General features: G+C 41.2%; 1 protein-coding gene across 2 annotated transcripts; it reads right to left on the bottom strand.

The window, feature by feature from the left end:
- Positions 1–616: 616 nt before the first annotated feature.
- Positions 617–13719, bottom strand: LOC146758442 (uncharacterized). 2 transcript variants are annotated; one of them, XM_085514946.1, is made up of 5 exons: positions 12533–13719; positions 11150–11222; positions 10423–10499; positions 6504–6560; positions 617–1024 (listed from the first exon to the last, which is right to left on the bottom strand). In XM_085514946.1, exon 1 carries the CDS (start codon positions 13717–13719, stop codon positions 13252–13254), a length of 468 nt encoding a protein of 155 aa, XP_085371072.1. In that variant the 3' UTR covers positions 617–1024; positions 6504–6560; positions 10423–10499; positions 11150–11222; positions 12533–13251. The 2 variants fall into 2 exon arrangements, with proteins under 2 accessions (XP_085371072.1, XP_085371073.1); XM_085514947.1 differs by lacking the exon at positions 617–1024 and adding an exon at positions 1294–2986.
- Positions 13720–17471: the final 3752 nt, after the last annotated feature.

Below are 17471 nucleotides of genomic sequence, written 5' to 3' on the forward strand. Positions count from 1 at the left end.
CACCTTCAAATTCATTAGAAAAAGCAACCATCATCTGCAGCAGTCAGAAAATTAACACAGTTTTCCTCATCAAATACATGGTACAGAATCAGGAAGCCCTGTCCACATTAAATAGCAGTGAAACAGATCAGGTACACAGAACAATTTTAAGAAAATAGACTGTTTAGGAAGTATGTTGTCCAGGAAGTCTGGTAACAGTTTCTGTACCCACACACCAGTGAATGAGCACATCTAACAAACCCAACAGAAAACATTTAAGTACTCCTTTATTATAACACATTTGCCCAGCCTTCAAGATGATACCGAATCCACCTTAAAATAACTTGAGAAAGTTTAGCAGAAGCACCCTGACAACACACCAAGGTTAGGGAAATGGCCAATGTTAAGCACCTGAATGAACAAACCAGAATGAATATTCATTAGAAGTCATAGCAAAGTGAAGATCATTTGTAAATGAAAACCACATTTTAAACATCAAGAACATAAAAAAATTTACCTTGCCTTTAGTGCTTGGCAGCTAAAGTATTTCTCACTTTCATAGCAACCGAAAATATAACACACTTAAATATCAACACGACCAAGAAAAGATTCAGCCAGAAAGGACAAACACAAAGCATGAAGGAAACCAAAACCTTTTATTAAGTCACTTTAAAAAAAAAATAATAAATACATTTTGTCCAATGGGATAGTAACAGATTTCTTACCAAATCCATTTCCCTCTTAAGCACATATAATCTGAGAATCAAATTTTACCACCCAATCCTCAAACAGATCCAGCACTGGATAAAGCACTGACAGTCCCCTGATTAATTCAAGTGCAAAGTCCATTTTGATTGGATGATCACAACCCAGATCTTCTCTGGTTTAAAAAAGACACGAGTCCATGTTTTAACGTCCTTTTCTTGGACAGATTTATCACAGCACTCATGCATTAGTCCACTTCCTCAAACTCTCAATCAAGAGTGGAACTGCCATCTTGGTCTCATTCGTAGACTCCTTTTGACATTCTTCATCTTACTGGATTCTTTATGGAAAATTAAAAGAAAAATGCTGTTGGAATACAGATCATCTTATCTTTAAACTAAGACATTCAACAACCGTAACTTTGAATACGCTTCATTCCATATCATGCACCCAAAAATATCGACTTGTTTCACAAAAAGGTCATCAGTTCAAAAATCAAAAAGATGAACTTTAATCCAAACTGTAAAGAAGCAGAGGAAGAATGATTTCAACTTCAAGAACCTTTTCAAGGCTCCATAAGCTCCATTTATTTATTTTTTTCCCTTCTAGCGTTAAAACACTAAATAAATCAATAATGGGAAACATGGGATATTTGCCCTGGGAACCATCTTTATTGGTTCGACCCAGCAGTTAAAGTTGACAAAGCTTAGAAAAGCCAATTTAATTATAATTAACCCAAAAATTTTTAACCGCTGTCCACTCTCCTTTCTTCAAACACCATCAAAACCAACACAGAAGTATGAAAACTGGGTTCCTATATAAAGACGGTGACTCTAAACAGGACGTCCTTAAAACTACACCATCATAATCCAGTTTTCTAGCTTATGGAAGACATACAGTCCAACAAAAAAAAAAACGCACACTTATGAACAAACAGGATGGCTGATCTGGTTAATACCGAGAAGAAACATGTCAAAAAGCAGATGAATATGGTCACAAGTTACATTAGTTGCTATAGCAGAGCCACCATACTACTTCTGAACCATATTCCAGCTTCAGTTTTCACATAACAACAATCCAGCCCACAGGTGAATGAAGAAAAAAAACCAAACTCCTCAAATGAATTCTATGTGGATAAACAAAAATCAAATGTCTCCATCTTTATGTTTTCTTCCAAGAAAAATAAGCTTGGGTACTTCAAGGAAACTACTCATGCTCTTAGCACTCAAAAATCAAGTACAAGAAGTTACTTTACGGTAAAAACATCATTTGAAAACTGACAATGACCACAGGGGATGAAACACAATAAAGATTTTATAATGGCTTCATGATTTTGAGTACCTGCACTCTAACAATGTGTTGGTTCTTTTTTCATTTGAATGTGCACAGCTTTAACCTCGTTTTAGTCTGAAAGTTAACTCCACCCCTGTGCTGCTCCTGGGAGTCCTGGGCATATTCCATGAGGGATACAGAAATTACCCACAGTACAGCAAGAATCAGTGGAGCCATCTAGTGGCCCCCCACTGCCCACAGTTCTCCATTCTCCTCTCAAAATTACCAGTAAAAGCAAAATGAAGAGATGGAACCATTGCAGCAAGCCTCCATCTGACTTCCACAATCACCTTTGGGCCTTACGTTCCACTCTTCCATAGACAAGTTTATTCCTTGTTCTAAACACAATGGAAAAGCAGCACAACACATAGGAGTGGAATGCAGGATCTGGTCATTCACTCTGCTTAATAAACACTGTGCATCACTTGTGCTACTCACAGTATTTAGTCAGGAGATCTTTGATTTCTGCTTTTGAAAATGCACATATTTGCCTAAGTTCTTTGTTTCAAGCTTCGATTCATCCTCAATTGGGACAAATTAAATATCTGGATTGGTTTCTATTCATTGCTAAACTAAAGAAACAGTTTGTGGGTTGGTTGGTTGGTCTGGACTCTTATTTTATACACTAGCCTAATTTCAAACTCATTCAGCCATTTGAAAATGAAGTAATACTTTGGGTATGTTTAACAATAATGCTCAAACATGATCCAAAATGTGAGGAAAAAGCCATCACCAACACAAAGTTGTACGTTACTGTTATGATCAAATATTCAGGAGCACTAACAGGAACGCATTGGTAGACCTACAAATAATCTCTTTAAAGCGTTTTATTTATTTCAAGAAATAAGTGGATTTAATTACTGATAATAGCTTCCCCACCTCTCAAAAAATGTGACTTACTTATATATCACTCAACCTTGAAAGGCCCTTTTCAGTGGAGTTAGCTTTCTGCCTTAGACACTAATGAGATCTGCCAAGAAAAATTGAAGGGCAAATTTCTTCACTAGGTTCACTTACATTTGGTTGTACAAGAACCGTTGCAAGTAACCCTGCCACATTCACTTCACACTCTTCTTTTGACCTTGCAAAGTAATTAGCAGTAAACAACTGTTGGCATCATTAAGAAAATGCTGCAACAGCTACTGGTCTACAAGTTGTTCATATATCAAGGAGATGCCACAGTAACGGCTGAAGTCTTAAGAGCCATCAATAAGCTTCACGTGAAACTTACTTCTTCACTAAATGATTTCACAGGACTTAAATTTACTTACAAGTTGTCTTTATGAAAAAGATTGCTAAGAAATTTCAGTACACTGCTAAAATGTACTTCTCCACTAAGCCACATGCAGTGATCTTGCATTTACTGTAACCATGGAATAGCCAATTTCTGCCAGATCACAGGAAAACTTAATTCCTCCTGTAACATCAGTCAGGCAATAGCCCTGTTTTTGCAATTCCTATTACCTACTATTTGATATATTTGTTTCCATACCCGGTGTTACAGACAAGATAAAGGAGCTGGGCAGCCAATGTAACACTGTTTCCCTTAACTGGTAACATTGGTAACATATTGACAAACCTGGCAAACTGGTAACATTTTTGAAACCTTAGTGTTTACACAGCTTTTGTTTCAGATAATTACTTGTGTGATACTGTGTCTATTCAAAGACCAAAGCAGCAACAGACATCCCCTGCTGCCAAAACTGCGGTCTCTTATTTTTTGTCAATTGAAAGCCTTTATTTCTCCAGTCTTGAGATTGAAGACCAATGACAAGATATAAAACAATCATCATCAGTGCAAGTGTGTAAGACACCAACACAGTTACAACTTCCTCAGACTGAAGTTTTTCATACTCCAAAGGCTTGTACACAAGATTAGGAATTGCCAGCTGAAGAAATGGACTCCAACTGAGGGAGCTGAATAGACATAACGAGGTTCTGGCAGGCAAAACCTCAAGTTCTGTACTTCAAAACTGATTAAAAATGTGACTTTCAAAACTCGTTAAAGATTTCGAAGATACTTCTGGTAACTTCTACACTAGAAGGAAAAGCAGATGTGCCCTCTGTTGCCTCTGAGTAACTCCGTGCTTTGGGCAGTCCTAAGCCCCCTTTCACATTACTGCATGTTCGGTCAGCACAGCAGTGAAAGCACAACTCGTGGGATCAGGGATTTTTAGCTGAGAAAAGCAGTATTGCAGGTTTCACAGCTTTAAAGATTAATTTAAGATGCGACCAAGGGCTTCCACACATTGTTGCACTTTTCAGGAGTATTATTTTCAAAGCCAACCATAAGTTGCATTTAAATAAAGAGCACCTGAATGAACATAAATCACACAGATTTTAGTGCATATAGCAAAGTATGTTGGCTTCATTAAAGCTCCTACTGTTTTCCTCTCCCTTCTAATTAAGAAAGGAATTTCAAATTGGAAGCATTTAAAAAGTATTTTTAAACATTTTGAAAGCTATGATCTATGTTGGTAACCAGATACGGTACTCAAATATCCTTTCAGGGCACAAACATGGCAATGTTCTTACTCAAATTCATTTTGAAATAACACACCTTGAAGACAAATATCTCCAACTGTGAGTTCCACATTCATCCCCTCATTGAGGTAAAGATTACAAAATGAGGATGGAAAAATTACCCAGTGTGTAACTTTAAGCCTAATTCCTCCTCAACAAACCAAACGTGACATGATCCATTTACTTTTCAATGACAGAAAATGGGAAAACATACAGAAAAATGAAAGAAAGAGGCAAATATTTCATATTGAAGCATAACATATTAATAAATCATGTTTAGAGATTATAGCAGATGAACAGGGAAGAAAGGTAACAGTGGACAGCAGCTCAGCAAGAGTTTCAAAGGAACAGCTAGAAAGAACAATATCTGCTTAGAGCATCTGAAGAAATAAGTTGTTTTACATATGCCTGTACAATGGAAGTTAGCTTAATACTTGTAAAAGAACATAATAAAATGCAGAGGACAGTAGAAGTGGTGAAACACTGAGCAAAGATGACTAAAACCAGCCTGCACACTAAACTGAATTCCTTAAGGTTAGTCTATTCTACTCTTTCACTTAATGACCCCACACATTCAGTGATAAAATGCTCCATAATTAAGTGTAACAAAAAAGTAGCAAAGGCCACAACAGGTTTTGTTCACTCCATGGAGTGAATAAGGACTCCTCCCCCATACTCCTTTTTCCTTTCAAAACAGCTCTACCTTAATCCTCACATCACAGGAGTAGAACAGAAGGAAGCAAGTGACTTGGAGCAGTTGCTTTTCTAGCACGTGAGGCAGCTTTGATGGCATTTCGTTCTAGTTAAGAACGGTTGCTGGAGGTCACTGCTCACACAGCCAGTTGAAAGTTAACAGCTATCATGTATCAGTGAAATAAGTGCATCTTGGAACAGCATTTCTTTTCAAGCTACCTGCAGCCTAAGGCAGGCACTGCTCAATCAGATACCCCTTCAAACTGCAAGAACTGGCTCCAAGAAACTGTCTCTTTTAAAGAAATATACATTCTGAAGCACAGTTCCGCAGGAATACAGAGCTCCTACTAGAAGTCACTTGAGTTACACAAATCCAATGGACGTCCTAACTGAAAATGTAGAACCAGGGAGCTGGAACTTTGAGCAGACGGGAAAACAAAAGGACTTGAGTATTTCCAGGGACAGCTCCTAAGAGTCACAAAACGTGCCAGAGACAGCAAACGGCCGTTGAGACCAAACCACTTCCAGTAAAGGAAGATGGAGACTATCCCATCCTCATGTTCATTCAGTGCAGAACTGAATAAACTCTTCTACTCAAGTTTGTCATTTTTACATTTTGATTATATGGGGAATGATTCTTAAATGAAAATTTATCAGCTATTAGTTTAATGCAGCAAGCTGTAACAACATTACAGACAACTTCCTGCAAAGCAGAAACACTCTGAAAGATGAACAGAGACAGAATAATCGTGGAATAAAAAAGTCTATAGAGACAATTACTCTCTGCTCAAAGCCCCTCACTTGAGGCTGACAAAAGCATGGAAATACAACATGAAATGCTGCTAAAGCAAATTTCTCCTGCTGCGACACTTTCCACACCATTTGTTACCTAAATTTTAAGTGCAGAGTATTCCCTTGTTGTGACAGGCTTTGTGTATCAAACCCTCCTAAACTAGCAAATTTATGATTCAATAGTGCTCATAAATATGGAGTTCAGTGACAGAAGCAGCAGACCAGAATACAACAATTACATGTGAAAGCTCTTCTCCAGAAAGACAGATTTCATTTCTTACAGCTCAGCAAGATGCTGCTGTGGTCCTATGTGAGCCTTGTAGGAACACACACATGCACAGCAACACGTTCCCAAGAACTTCAGAATGTATTCAGCCAACAACTTCAGCAAGTTCAACATTACACCCACATGTTGGTTCTTTTCATTTTCAGTTGTTTTTACAGCTAAAATGTAAACATTATTAGGAATAATAACTTACCAGTGCTTCAACCAAGAGCAGTTATTTTGCTTACAGTAAATCATTTCCTCATCACATCTGCAGGGAAAACAGCATGTTAAATGCTTAAATTAATAATAATAAAAAAAATAAAAACAGAAAAGACAAAGATGCATAAGATCAGAACAGGAGCCTAAGCTTATGGCAGAAGGTCTCCTCTTGAATAAAACCAAACCCAAGCATGAAGCATGGAAGGCATTTTTATGAAGAACCTGAGGGATGACTGGGCAACATGTTACCAAAGAATCTGTACAACTCTCCCCCCCAAAAAACTATCCATAAATCCCCTAAAAATAAACAGGCACTAAGTGGAAACATGCTGAAACTGATCTGCCTTCCACATAAAAGTAATTAAAATACTGATTTACGAATAGGTGGTATCAGTTAGATGCAGTAGGATAGTTTAACAGACTTGCATGGAACAAGTTATCTGATCTGTATCCTACAAAGTTGCCCATTATAGTCAAGACCCAGATATGAAAATTCTGCTTGGAAAATGCTTATTGGCAAACCCCATCAATAAACATCAATTAAGAATCATGTTATGCAGAGGTAGAAAGATTACAATAAAACCTGAAATGTCAAGAACTCACCCATCCCTCTCCTTTTTTTGACTCAATTTCATCCATGCCAATCAATCTACAATCATGAGACACACAAGCTGCCTTCTAACATGTAGAAAGAAAGTGCTTCTCTCATGACCTCTCAGAATCTATTGATACTAGAACACAGCCTCCAACAAAGTAAAAATGAATCTGTATGGTGATAGCAGAGCGTGGTTAATCTCCTACAGTATTACTAATTGTCATCTTCAAACTGATAGCTACTCAGATGAGTAGAAAGAAAAACGGATGAACTGAGTTAATTTAGTTGAAACAATTAATATGGGAAAAAATCCCCTTAGGAAGGAGAAATAATGAAGACCTTGAGTCCTTAAGTGGCATAAACATGAAGGAGATCAAAATGAACATGGGATTTACATGTTTAAAACATGTATTTAAAATGTCATCCAACAGCTGTTACTAAATGAGAGCACAAAACGAAGGCACTTCTAAAATGGTGGATGAGTGCCCTGCAGAACACAACATGGTTGCCGGCTTTTGATCATTCTAGAGGCACCTATCAGTCATTTACTCAGAACACACATAAAAAGCTTAAGATATGAACTAGATAAAGAGGCCTAATTATGCCCTTCCAAACTCCTTCTCTCCTATATCTAACATTACACTCAATAAAACCCTCGAAATGAATGATTTAATATGTGAAAACCAGGTAAAGCTAATCACTGACAGGTTTTCAACTGAAAGCACTCAGTCACTTTTAACAACGGAAAGAAATACATCATCTACCTTCAAGCTATTTTGTTTTCTTTAAGTCCAGAGTTAGCATTCGTTTAAGGTAATTTCTCTAAAACTTCAATGAGAATATAAGATCCAGCTCCGTAACAGAATAGAGTAAAAGCTGCTTCTACCTGAACACTGAAGTTCAGAGCTGAGCAGAAAGCACGCCTCCCAACTCAGAGAAATGTTGGGAAACAGATCCAGTATTTGTCGTGGTGGCATTACTAACAAGTAGTCAAACTTCTCTACGGTGAATAGATGAATCAAGCAGTGAGTTTTCTAAAAGCACTAAGATATATGTTAATGTACATAAACAAGTGATCGTTTTTTCACTATTTTCAAACACACCGTAGCAATTCAGTTTACAATTGGTAATACCCATGAGGTATTCACTCCCTAACTATTAAATGCACCACAAAAGCTGGAGGCTTATGCCAAGACAAGCTTAAGATGATTAACCCATCTGTTTCCCATTTAGCGTTCTTTCATACATGGTAAATTGAACACCTTTTAATCAAGCTAATCACAATAATTGCTGTAGATGTCACGCGATCAGATTTTAAAACAAACGTGGACTCCTTTGGTAGCCTTACAGTTGTGTCTTATGTTTCCATATTACAAAGAGATGTCCTAAGTCCCCCACAGAAAACACACTTTGCATCACAGATCCTACTCCCTCACTAAGAGATCAACACTACTGTGTCCATGAAGCAGGAAAGCACATCTCCTTTCATAAGGTGAGGTGAGAATAGCTGCTCTTAAACCACTTACTTGACATTACATTCTTTATCAGGAGCAACTAAGAATGTATTTTTGTGAAGACGATACAACCTACAGCCATGACACTGGTCTTCCACATAAGCTGCCAATCCTACAAATGTTACACCTCACTAATATGCTGCAGTGTGGTCATTAACTTAAACCTTTCCTTGAGTCCCCAGTAACACATATCTAGCCCAATAAGGTCTACCTAACTAAGGAGCGAGCTGCCATTTACTAGATGAAAACACATTGTTCCTACCAATAAAATAAAACAAAAGAGGCTCCAAAGAGGTCACAAAAACAGCAAAGGACATTTAAAGCTGTTTGTATTGTAAGTATCTATTCAGCACGAACAGCATTGTGATGGAATACAAAGTATATAAAACAATTAAGACTGAAGAGCTCAATTTTGTATGCATTCTAAAATGCTCAGGTCAGTCAAGATGACTCAGCTCACAAGCACTTTATAAAAGCAAGTCAATTAAAAGTGATTTCAATAGCTTAAGGATATATAATTTCAGGACACAAATCTCAACTTTGACTGGTTCCATTATTACCACCAGGGTCTGAATATGCTTTTACGTGAATCACAGCTTAGTCTACATAAGAGACTGTAATACGCCTGGTAATTCTGGCCTCTCGTAAGTGAAGATTCACACAGGGTTTCAAGTATGTTCTGCTGTTCTTCTCAAGGCATCAGATCATTCCTACTGCATCTTTCTACTTCTCAAACTTCTCAGGCACATGCACAACGAAGGTCCACAATACACTGAACAAGCCCTTCTGTTTCTAATTAGCTGTGTTATGTTGCAGCACAGCCACGGTGCATGTTGTGTGTCTATTACCTGAAAACATGAACTCATTTCCACCTTGCCTATCATCTGCAGCAAGTTACTGCTAAAGTTCATCACAATACAAACAGTTTTAAAATGCTTAATGAAAAGAGGTATAGAACTCGTCCTATACGAGCAGGCTGAAGCTTCACCCAAGCCAAGGAGAATAGCTGCACAAAGGTAAGTCTGTAAGACCGGTCTTCTTAACTGATCAGGGTAAATTATGTATTTATTTAAAAACAAATTGTCAGGAGTATTTCTGAGAATTCTGCTACATATCTCCAAGTAGATGCATTTAAGCTCTGAGGTCCCGAATTTACATTGGAGGACATCAGCATCGTAAGCTGTGAAAAGGAGCCAGTTAAGACAGACAGACAAGATTCCCAACTTTTAATTACACAGTGGTGAAAGCGTGGCACAAAAGTAACACATTACTCTGTCTCTAAACATAGAACCTCAAAATGTAATAATAATAATAAGACATTAAAATGCTGAAAACTAATATTGCTAGGACAGATTTTTTTTTATTCACAGTGTGGAATTTAGGTTTAGGCTTTTAAGCGTAAAATTATGTTGAAAAGAGAATTTCTGTGTTTCTTCTGTAAAAATAGTACGTAAAAACTCACACACATCACCTGGTAATAAATCAATACCTTCAATTTAAGTATTTCTAAAGTTTGATTAAACTAGTTGCCATTAACAAGAGTGGCAGCTCCCATAAGCACAGCCTTATTTCAGTTATGCTCATTTCGGACTCTTAAAAAATGCCTTATGAATGACATCAAAACGTTAGAAAATTAGTGAAGAGACAAGAACATTATTTAGCACGTAACAGCAGTTCTCAAATGCACTGAGATTCAAAAGAAAATTCAATGATGTCTGAGCTTAAACACGCCGTGTTTATTTCGCATTAAAAAAACCCCACACATCTAAAATTAAAAACAAAAAGCCAATGGTGTAACATACCTGGCACACACAGCACTGAGCTCTGATCAAGGTTTTTACTTGACCAGCCATCTGAATCCTCCGTATCCATTAACAGCCTTTAAAGAAAAACACAGCAAAAGAAACAAGTCTGTCAGAGTAGAAAGACACACGCAGGTTTTATTTATGGTCTTAATGCTCTTGACCAATATTAACTACTTGAAAACACGTCAGGTGTCTTACGATTCATACAACTCATATCTAGAATACAAAAAGGTAATATCTGTATTTGTCAAGCATTAACACTCAGGTCTCCAAAAATGAAGAAGACCCTGCAGAATGGTTTTGTGCAGAAATACCTGAAGCCTCAAGTTGCTGCTGTCACATACAGATGTTACCATGTGTCCGAACTTTAATGCTACAAACACTGCAAGTACAAAAAATGCACTATTTTTGAAGCTGAATGTATGTTTTCACAGGTGAAACGGGACACATGCAGCTTTATACAAATATACTGCTATTTCCCTCAAATGCAACACAAGTGTGTATTTACACATACACAATCCACTTTCATAAATAACCATAAAAAAGCTAAAGTGACCCAGGAGAGGTGGCATGTATGTCATGTATTTCTATCCATGTCTGCAGAAAGAACGCACCCAACAAGTCCAGACCATTTATAAAACACGTCCCTCCCAACTTCAATGGATTTTTTCCCCACAGCACTAATAAAGCAGGACGTACTAACACAAGTTATAACCACTCTTACCTAAGAAAATAAGGTACCAACGATTCTTCTGGAAGCCATTCAGGAATATAAGGCATTGTTCATGGAATTCTACCTGTAATAAAACAAGCAAACATTCAGCATTTGGCTTTAGAAAATTAGGACAAGATGCTTGAAATATATTGGCCTTTAGATAATTATTAAGTTCGGAAAAACTTACAATAGCAGTAACTGTATCTTTCTAACTCAACTCTAAAAATAAAAGTACGGGTGAGTGTATGTACTTGGCTGAAGAAAAACCCAGATGAAAAGTGACTGACACACAACACGCACCATCTCTATTGCTGCATGAAGAGCTGGAATCTGCTCCGTCTCCCATTGCTTCGACTAAAAGATCAAATGTTTAAGCAGTTGAGTTTTTCCTTAGGAGTAACTTCTGTATTGGAGAACAACTCTCAGTCCCTGCACTCATCCCACATTAAAGTCTCCCTAAGTGGGCTATGCAACGCTGTTTAAAATTACTTGCTATCGCTGCAAGTTCTGAAATGGTTTCTGTCATTCTCCCTGAAAGCTAAGTCAAGAGTTACCTGATTTCCCCAAATAAGGTTCTTTTTGCGCTCTTTCAAATACACTTTTAAAGCCTTCAGCTCTCTGACCTTTAATCAGATCCCAAATTCTGCTCCTCAACACAAGCTACACCACGTCTGCATCACCTCCAGCCAACTTCCCTCGCTTTTTGTGTGAAGCCCCACCATGTAACTCTGCAGCGGTTACATTTACCAGCACTACTTTATACACTGGAAGAAGTTGGAAATAATTCCATTCGTATGTGGGTAATTTAAAAATCGTTTTCACGTTACATTAAGGATCTTCATTAAAATACCAACATCCTATGTACGTAAAAATCTACAATTATTAAACCAAATAGGTTAAAAATCGCTATTTATTGTGAGAGTGAGCTGCTATTTTGGCTTCAGCAGCTGAAAGAAACAAACCAAAGCTATTGGAAAAATACATCCCCTCATATACAAAAAGGAGGAAAAAAATAAATCCAGCCCCCCCGCCTAAAGCTGGAACTTTCTGTACAGCAAAGTCTGCATGGCAGAACCTATTCCACGCTGCAGAACTGTTGCTGGAATTCCAAAGCCATAATCCAAAGCTAAAATAAAGGTACAAAGCACCCTGCGTAAAGGTGATCCAAGTCCAATGGCTGCTCCAACTTCTATCTCCATCTGTATATAAAGGCAGCTTTCATTGTTGCAACGATGGATTCACGTTTGCAGAGGAAAAAAGGAGAAGGTGGCTTTACCTCTAACTGCAGCATTTAAAACCTGCATGGAGTTTTTCTAATCCCGTCCAACAGATGAATGCAATAAATATGGCTACTCACAATACCCAATTTAAACCCACATTCTTAATATTTACCTTCTTTTTTTGCTGCAGTGACTTCTCGTACATTTGGAATTAGAGTTTTATCCCTAAATTGGTCATTGCTGAACATAAACCAGCACAAAACCAACCCCAGGCATTCCATTTAAACTTGCATTTTTCTAAAGTCTTGCAATAGGTGTTGGACAACTTCTAAATTATTAACAAGCAAAACAACGATAGAAATGCTACATAAACAGAAACGACTGCAAGCTGCCCGTAAAATGCACAGGCTGAACAGCAGGAACAAAACTGTCACCCAATAAATGCTTTTTAAAAGCTTCTACTGTCACACGGGAGCCCATTCGCCTCCATATCGCATAATTCCTATTTCAATAAAGACCTTTTCTTCTCCTACCGTCGCCTAAATCACAACAGCAGTGTTTTGCCAACTTTAAACTACAGACTTGGCACCGCCGATCTTTGTTTTCCTCGTGTTTGGAAGTTTTCGTATTGCCCTTTAAATCGCAAAATCGTCTCATCCGTAATTGTTGGAGTTTTCTTTAAAGTTCAACACCTGAACAACTGCTTTCCAAGTGCGGTATATTCCTATCCATTGTCTCAATAAAGTACCGAGCTGTCTCATCCGCAGCCTGTTTTTTTTCTTGCTGGTTTAGAAAGAGTTAAAAGCCAACACCCCACCAAAAAAAAACCAAAAAAAAACCACTAAGTTTTATTTTTAAGAGAAAAGGACATGGCGTCTTTGTTCTTATCAACTACGAAAACATATCCCCGACCCGAGCAGCGACGGGCAGCAAACACTCTTTAAACAGACGGGGTTGAACACGTAACTGCTGCCGTGCCACGGTCTGCACCCCCCGGGCTCTCGTTGCTGCGGCACAGTCGTAGGGCGGCTGGGCGCTGCACGGAGCGGTCCGGTCCCGCAGCCCCCCGTTCGCTGCCGCCCGCCGTCGTCCCCGTCCACGGTTCCCCGGCCCCGGGGCAGCCCCGCACGCGGGGGGCGGGGAGCGCTCTGCAGCCCGAGACATGGCGGGGAGGGCGCGGAGCGGGACTCGGTCTGCGGTACCGCGGTCCCCCGGCCCCACGGTCTCCTCTCGGCCCGGAGGAGCTCGGGGAGAAGAGCCGGGGTCCCCCGGGCTGCACTCGGGGAGAGGGGCGGGGGGGGAGGGGGGACGACGGCGGGAGCTCCAGCGGCCCCCTCCCCCTCCCGGCTCCAAGGACATTTTGTTTTTCCTCCCAAGGACAAAGGACAATGAGGAGAGGGGCGGCTCGGCCACTTACCGGCGATCGCAGCCCGCTGCCGGCCGACGAGGGCCCCGAGGACGGGGCGCCGCTGCCCTCCTCGCCCAGCCGGCGCCCTGAGGACGGCTCCGCTCCCGCCCGCCGAGGGCGAGGCTCGGGCAGGGCTCAGCAGCCCGGCGCCATTGCCCTTCGCCCGTCGCAGCCCTTCAGCAGCTCTCCCGACCGCGCTCCGTCGCCCCCAGAGCCCCCGCAGCGCCGGGCCCGAGGTAACCGCCGAGCCCCGGCGCCCGGAGCGCCCGTCGGACCCCCTTGTTCCGAGCGGCTGGGAGAGCGCTCGGGAGCCGGGCGGCGGCGGCGGCTGCTTCCCCGGCCATCTTGTGCCGTGTGTGTGAGGGAGTCTCTCCCGTCTCCTCTCAACTCCTTCCTCCCCTCCCCCCCGCACAACATGGCCGCCCGCTCGCTACTCACTGCGGCGAGGAAGGGGCGGGGCCGCCCCTACCCCCAACCTTCGGCGAGCAGCGGCCCCCCCCCTCCCTCCCCGGCCGCCCTCGATGGCGCGTGCGCGCAGCGCCTCTCTCCATTGGGCTGACAGGGACGCGGCCGGCAGCGCCCGGCACAGCCCCAGCCCCACCTGGACGGGGCATCCCCGGCTCCACCCGCATCGGCCCCGCTGAGCTGAGCTGAGCTGAGCGCCGCCCCTCACACACCGGGCTCCAACGATCCTCCCAGGCGCTCCCAAAGCGCTGCTCTCATTCGTCCTTGAGGCAGGACGGCCTGCTCGGGCCCTTCCTGTAGCCATCAACACACAGGGGCCGACCTCATGACATACCACAGATATGTGTCTCCCTTAACCCGAATCCAGCTCTGCCTCCACCTGCTCCATACGCCCATCCATGCAGACAGCGGCAGGAACAGTCTCACCTGCCTGCAGCATCGCTGTCTGCGTTAGCTGCTCTAAAAAACACCGCAGGCACCCAAACACAACACAGTACCCTGCTTTTTATAGCCAACACCATAGAAACTGGCTCATCTGCCAACCTCACCAGGACGCTGTCTGCTATTTTGACTACTGCCATGGAAACCAGATACCAGGAGCATGGGAGCATCCCCGTGTGTCCGCCAGCACCTGCGATGTCAGATGTCAGCGTGCAGCTGGGCAGGAGGATATTGCAGGATGCACACCCAGCTAAGTGACAACGACACAATTAACACTGACACCCTTCAGCAATCACTGTGTGATCAGTGCGCATTGATCCTGTTTGACTGCTTACTCTGTTAAAAGCACAAAGATATAGCAGAAAGAGGAAGAATAGACATTCTTCCCTTCTTTTTTTTGTTTTAAACATAGCAATGTGAGCAGGTACGGCAGCGATTAAGTCAGCAGTACCTGAAACATTTGGGGAAGGCCTGTAGGGAGAATTGGATTTTTGGTTTGCTGAAGGGAGCCTGTTCTGCAACTTCATTTCCATTCAGATTCTGGCAAAGCAAAAGCTAATCTTTCTCCCAGTGGAACTGTGCATGTGTAACTGCATGCAAAGGTGCTGCCTGTGCTCCTTGGAAAGATACCAACAGTGGGGAGAAGGGAAAGGCAACCACAGTGAGGCACAAAGTAGACAACAGTACAGCAACAGCACTGCTACTTACACAGGTGTTTTCACTCACTGCAGGAGGTCTGTCTTCACAAAGACATGAAGCTCAATATTCAGCTCCCAGCCTTTCTGCTGTTTCTTCCCAGAAGACATATCTAGAAAAGCATATGAAGTACCATCACTTGTGACAGCCACGTGAAATGGAAGGAGATCAAGCATTCAAGACACAACTGCTCTTGGTAGGAATAGCGTGGATCCAGTCAGAGTGGTTTTAAGTCAGAACTGAACAAGACCTGACCTGCTTATCTGATTTTTTCCCCCCATCCCAGCTAATCTAATAGAACAGATTATTCATCTTTAAAGATAAATTTATTCCTGTACCTTTTACAGATAGATGTGTTTTTAACAGTCAATTACTGTACTGCTTTTAAGCATAAACAAAAAGTTACTGGAAATCTAATATCCTCATTAATTATAGTCAGTGCTGCTCTTTTGCTTCCTGGCCACCAAGGCCAAAAGCAGCTCCAAAAAGACTCGCACAAGGATCCATTTATTCTGCTGTTTCTTGGCTTGTCGTGAGCTGTGTGTAGAGGAATGTAAGTACAGCCACTCAGCAGTCACTACACCCATCAAACTCCATGTTCAAAGCAGCAGATCGTCTGCATTCTGTTTTCCTACCAGAACAGAAGGACAGCTCTACTTTCCCTTCTCACACCTCCATCTCCCATGGTCAGCTCTGGATTAACACCAAATCCTTGTTCCTACCACCTCTGTGGTTACACCACTTATCCCTTCTAAATTCGTCATTTCTCTGCAGCTGCAATTTCCTCTATACGCTCTATTCTATTTTAGACAGCGATTTCTTTTCCTGGCTTTGTGTATCATTAAACCAAATACTTCAGCCATGTTTTATGAACCACTTGTCAGATAGTAAGGAGGCAACTTAGTGTTTCCATTACTAATATGGGAAATGTTTTCTGAGACCGCATCTGTGGCTACAGCTCCCAATTTAGGCACTCGGCTTCACCTTCCCATACTCACCCCATTTTATTGTATGAGCTTTTAACCTTCCCCCCAGCTTCCATGAAGGTCATTAGCAAACAAAAGTCCTTCAGATATGCGAGTTATTTTGTGGTAAGCATTTAAATTCCTCCAGTGTGTTCACAGAAATTGTCACTGTCCCAAATTAAATCTATTCCTACATTCTATATTTGTATATAACACGTTACTGAAACAATGTTTTCTCTTCTTAGTAAGTCACCATTCAAACCACAGCAGTGCAGCAGCGTGCACAGGCTGAGCGAACACAGCTGCATCTACACTGCTCTCATTTAAGGACTTCTCACAATGACCGATATCGATTCGACTAAACTTTGACATAGAATAATGTCAATAAGCAGAAAGGTAAATAGAGACAAAGTCCTTTTAAGCACGGAACCAACTTCCCTCTGTGACCGTAAAGATTATTATGGCATATTGATCCTAGCAGAAGCTTTTTGCTACTTTCACACAGTGAGCAGTGACAGCACCAACAGTTGTAGCAGTCAGCTCATGCTATTCATTCTACTACAGGTCTGGAACTGAAACTGAAGCTCAGACTTTCATTCTACCTCATAACAAGTAACTGCAAACACATCTACATGCAGCACTTCTGCACACACCCTTTTTGTTGCTATGACTTAACACTGAAAACCATGATTCGGTTAATATGGCAGTTTCGCTGGCACTTTTATGGTGCTCCCATTTAGAATGATGGACCTTTGGAGCAGCAAGAGAAAGGTTTATTACCAAGAATAATTTGAAACCAATTATCCTCACTGTCGCAAGCATATGGTAAAGAAAATAAATCTTTCAGTTTGCTGTGCCTCACTCCAGGACTTTCTGCAGCTTATTCAAAATGAAGCTGTTTTAACCACAATTCAGCTCTTCACGTGTTCACAAAGAGAAATAAGTTATCGATACTAAAATAATATTATAAGTGAGAAATGGAACCAGTACTGTTTGTGGTATTAGCTGGTCACAATGCAAAGAGTTGATATTGTTTCTGTACACATGATCTTGTGGCCCGAGCCCAGATTTTAGATCTAAGACCATCAGAAGAACCTGCCCAGCTCATTTCATTTCACATGAATTCCATAAGCAAT

This window comes from Coturnix japonica, chromosome 14 (genome assembly GCF_054131305.1).
Source record: "Coturnix japonica strain WE chromosome 14, WE-NBRP24, whole genome shotgun sequence".
In the NCBI taxonomy this organism is placed as follows: Eukaryota; Metazoa; Chordata; class Aves; order Galliformes; family Phasianidae; genus Coturnix; species Coturnix japonica.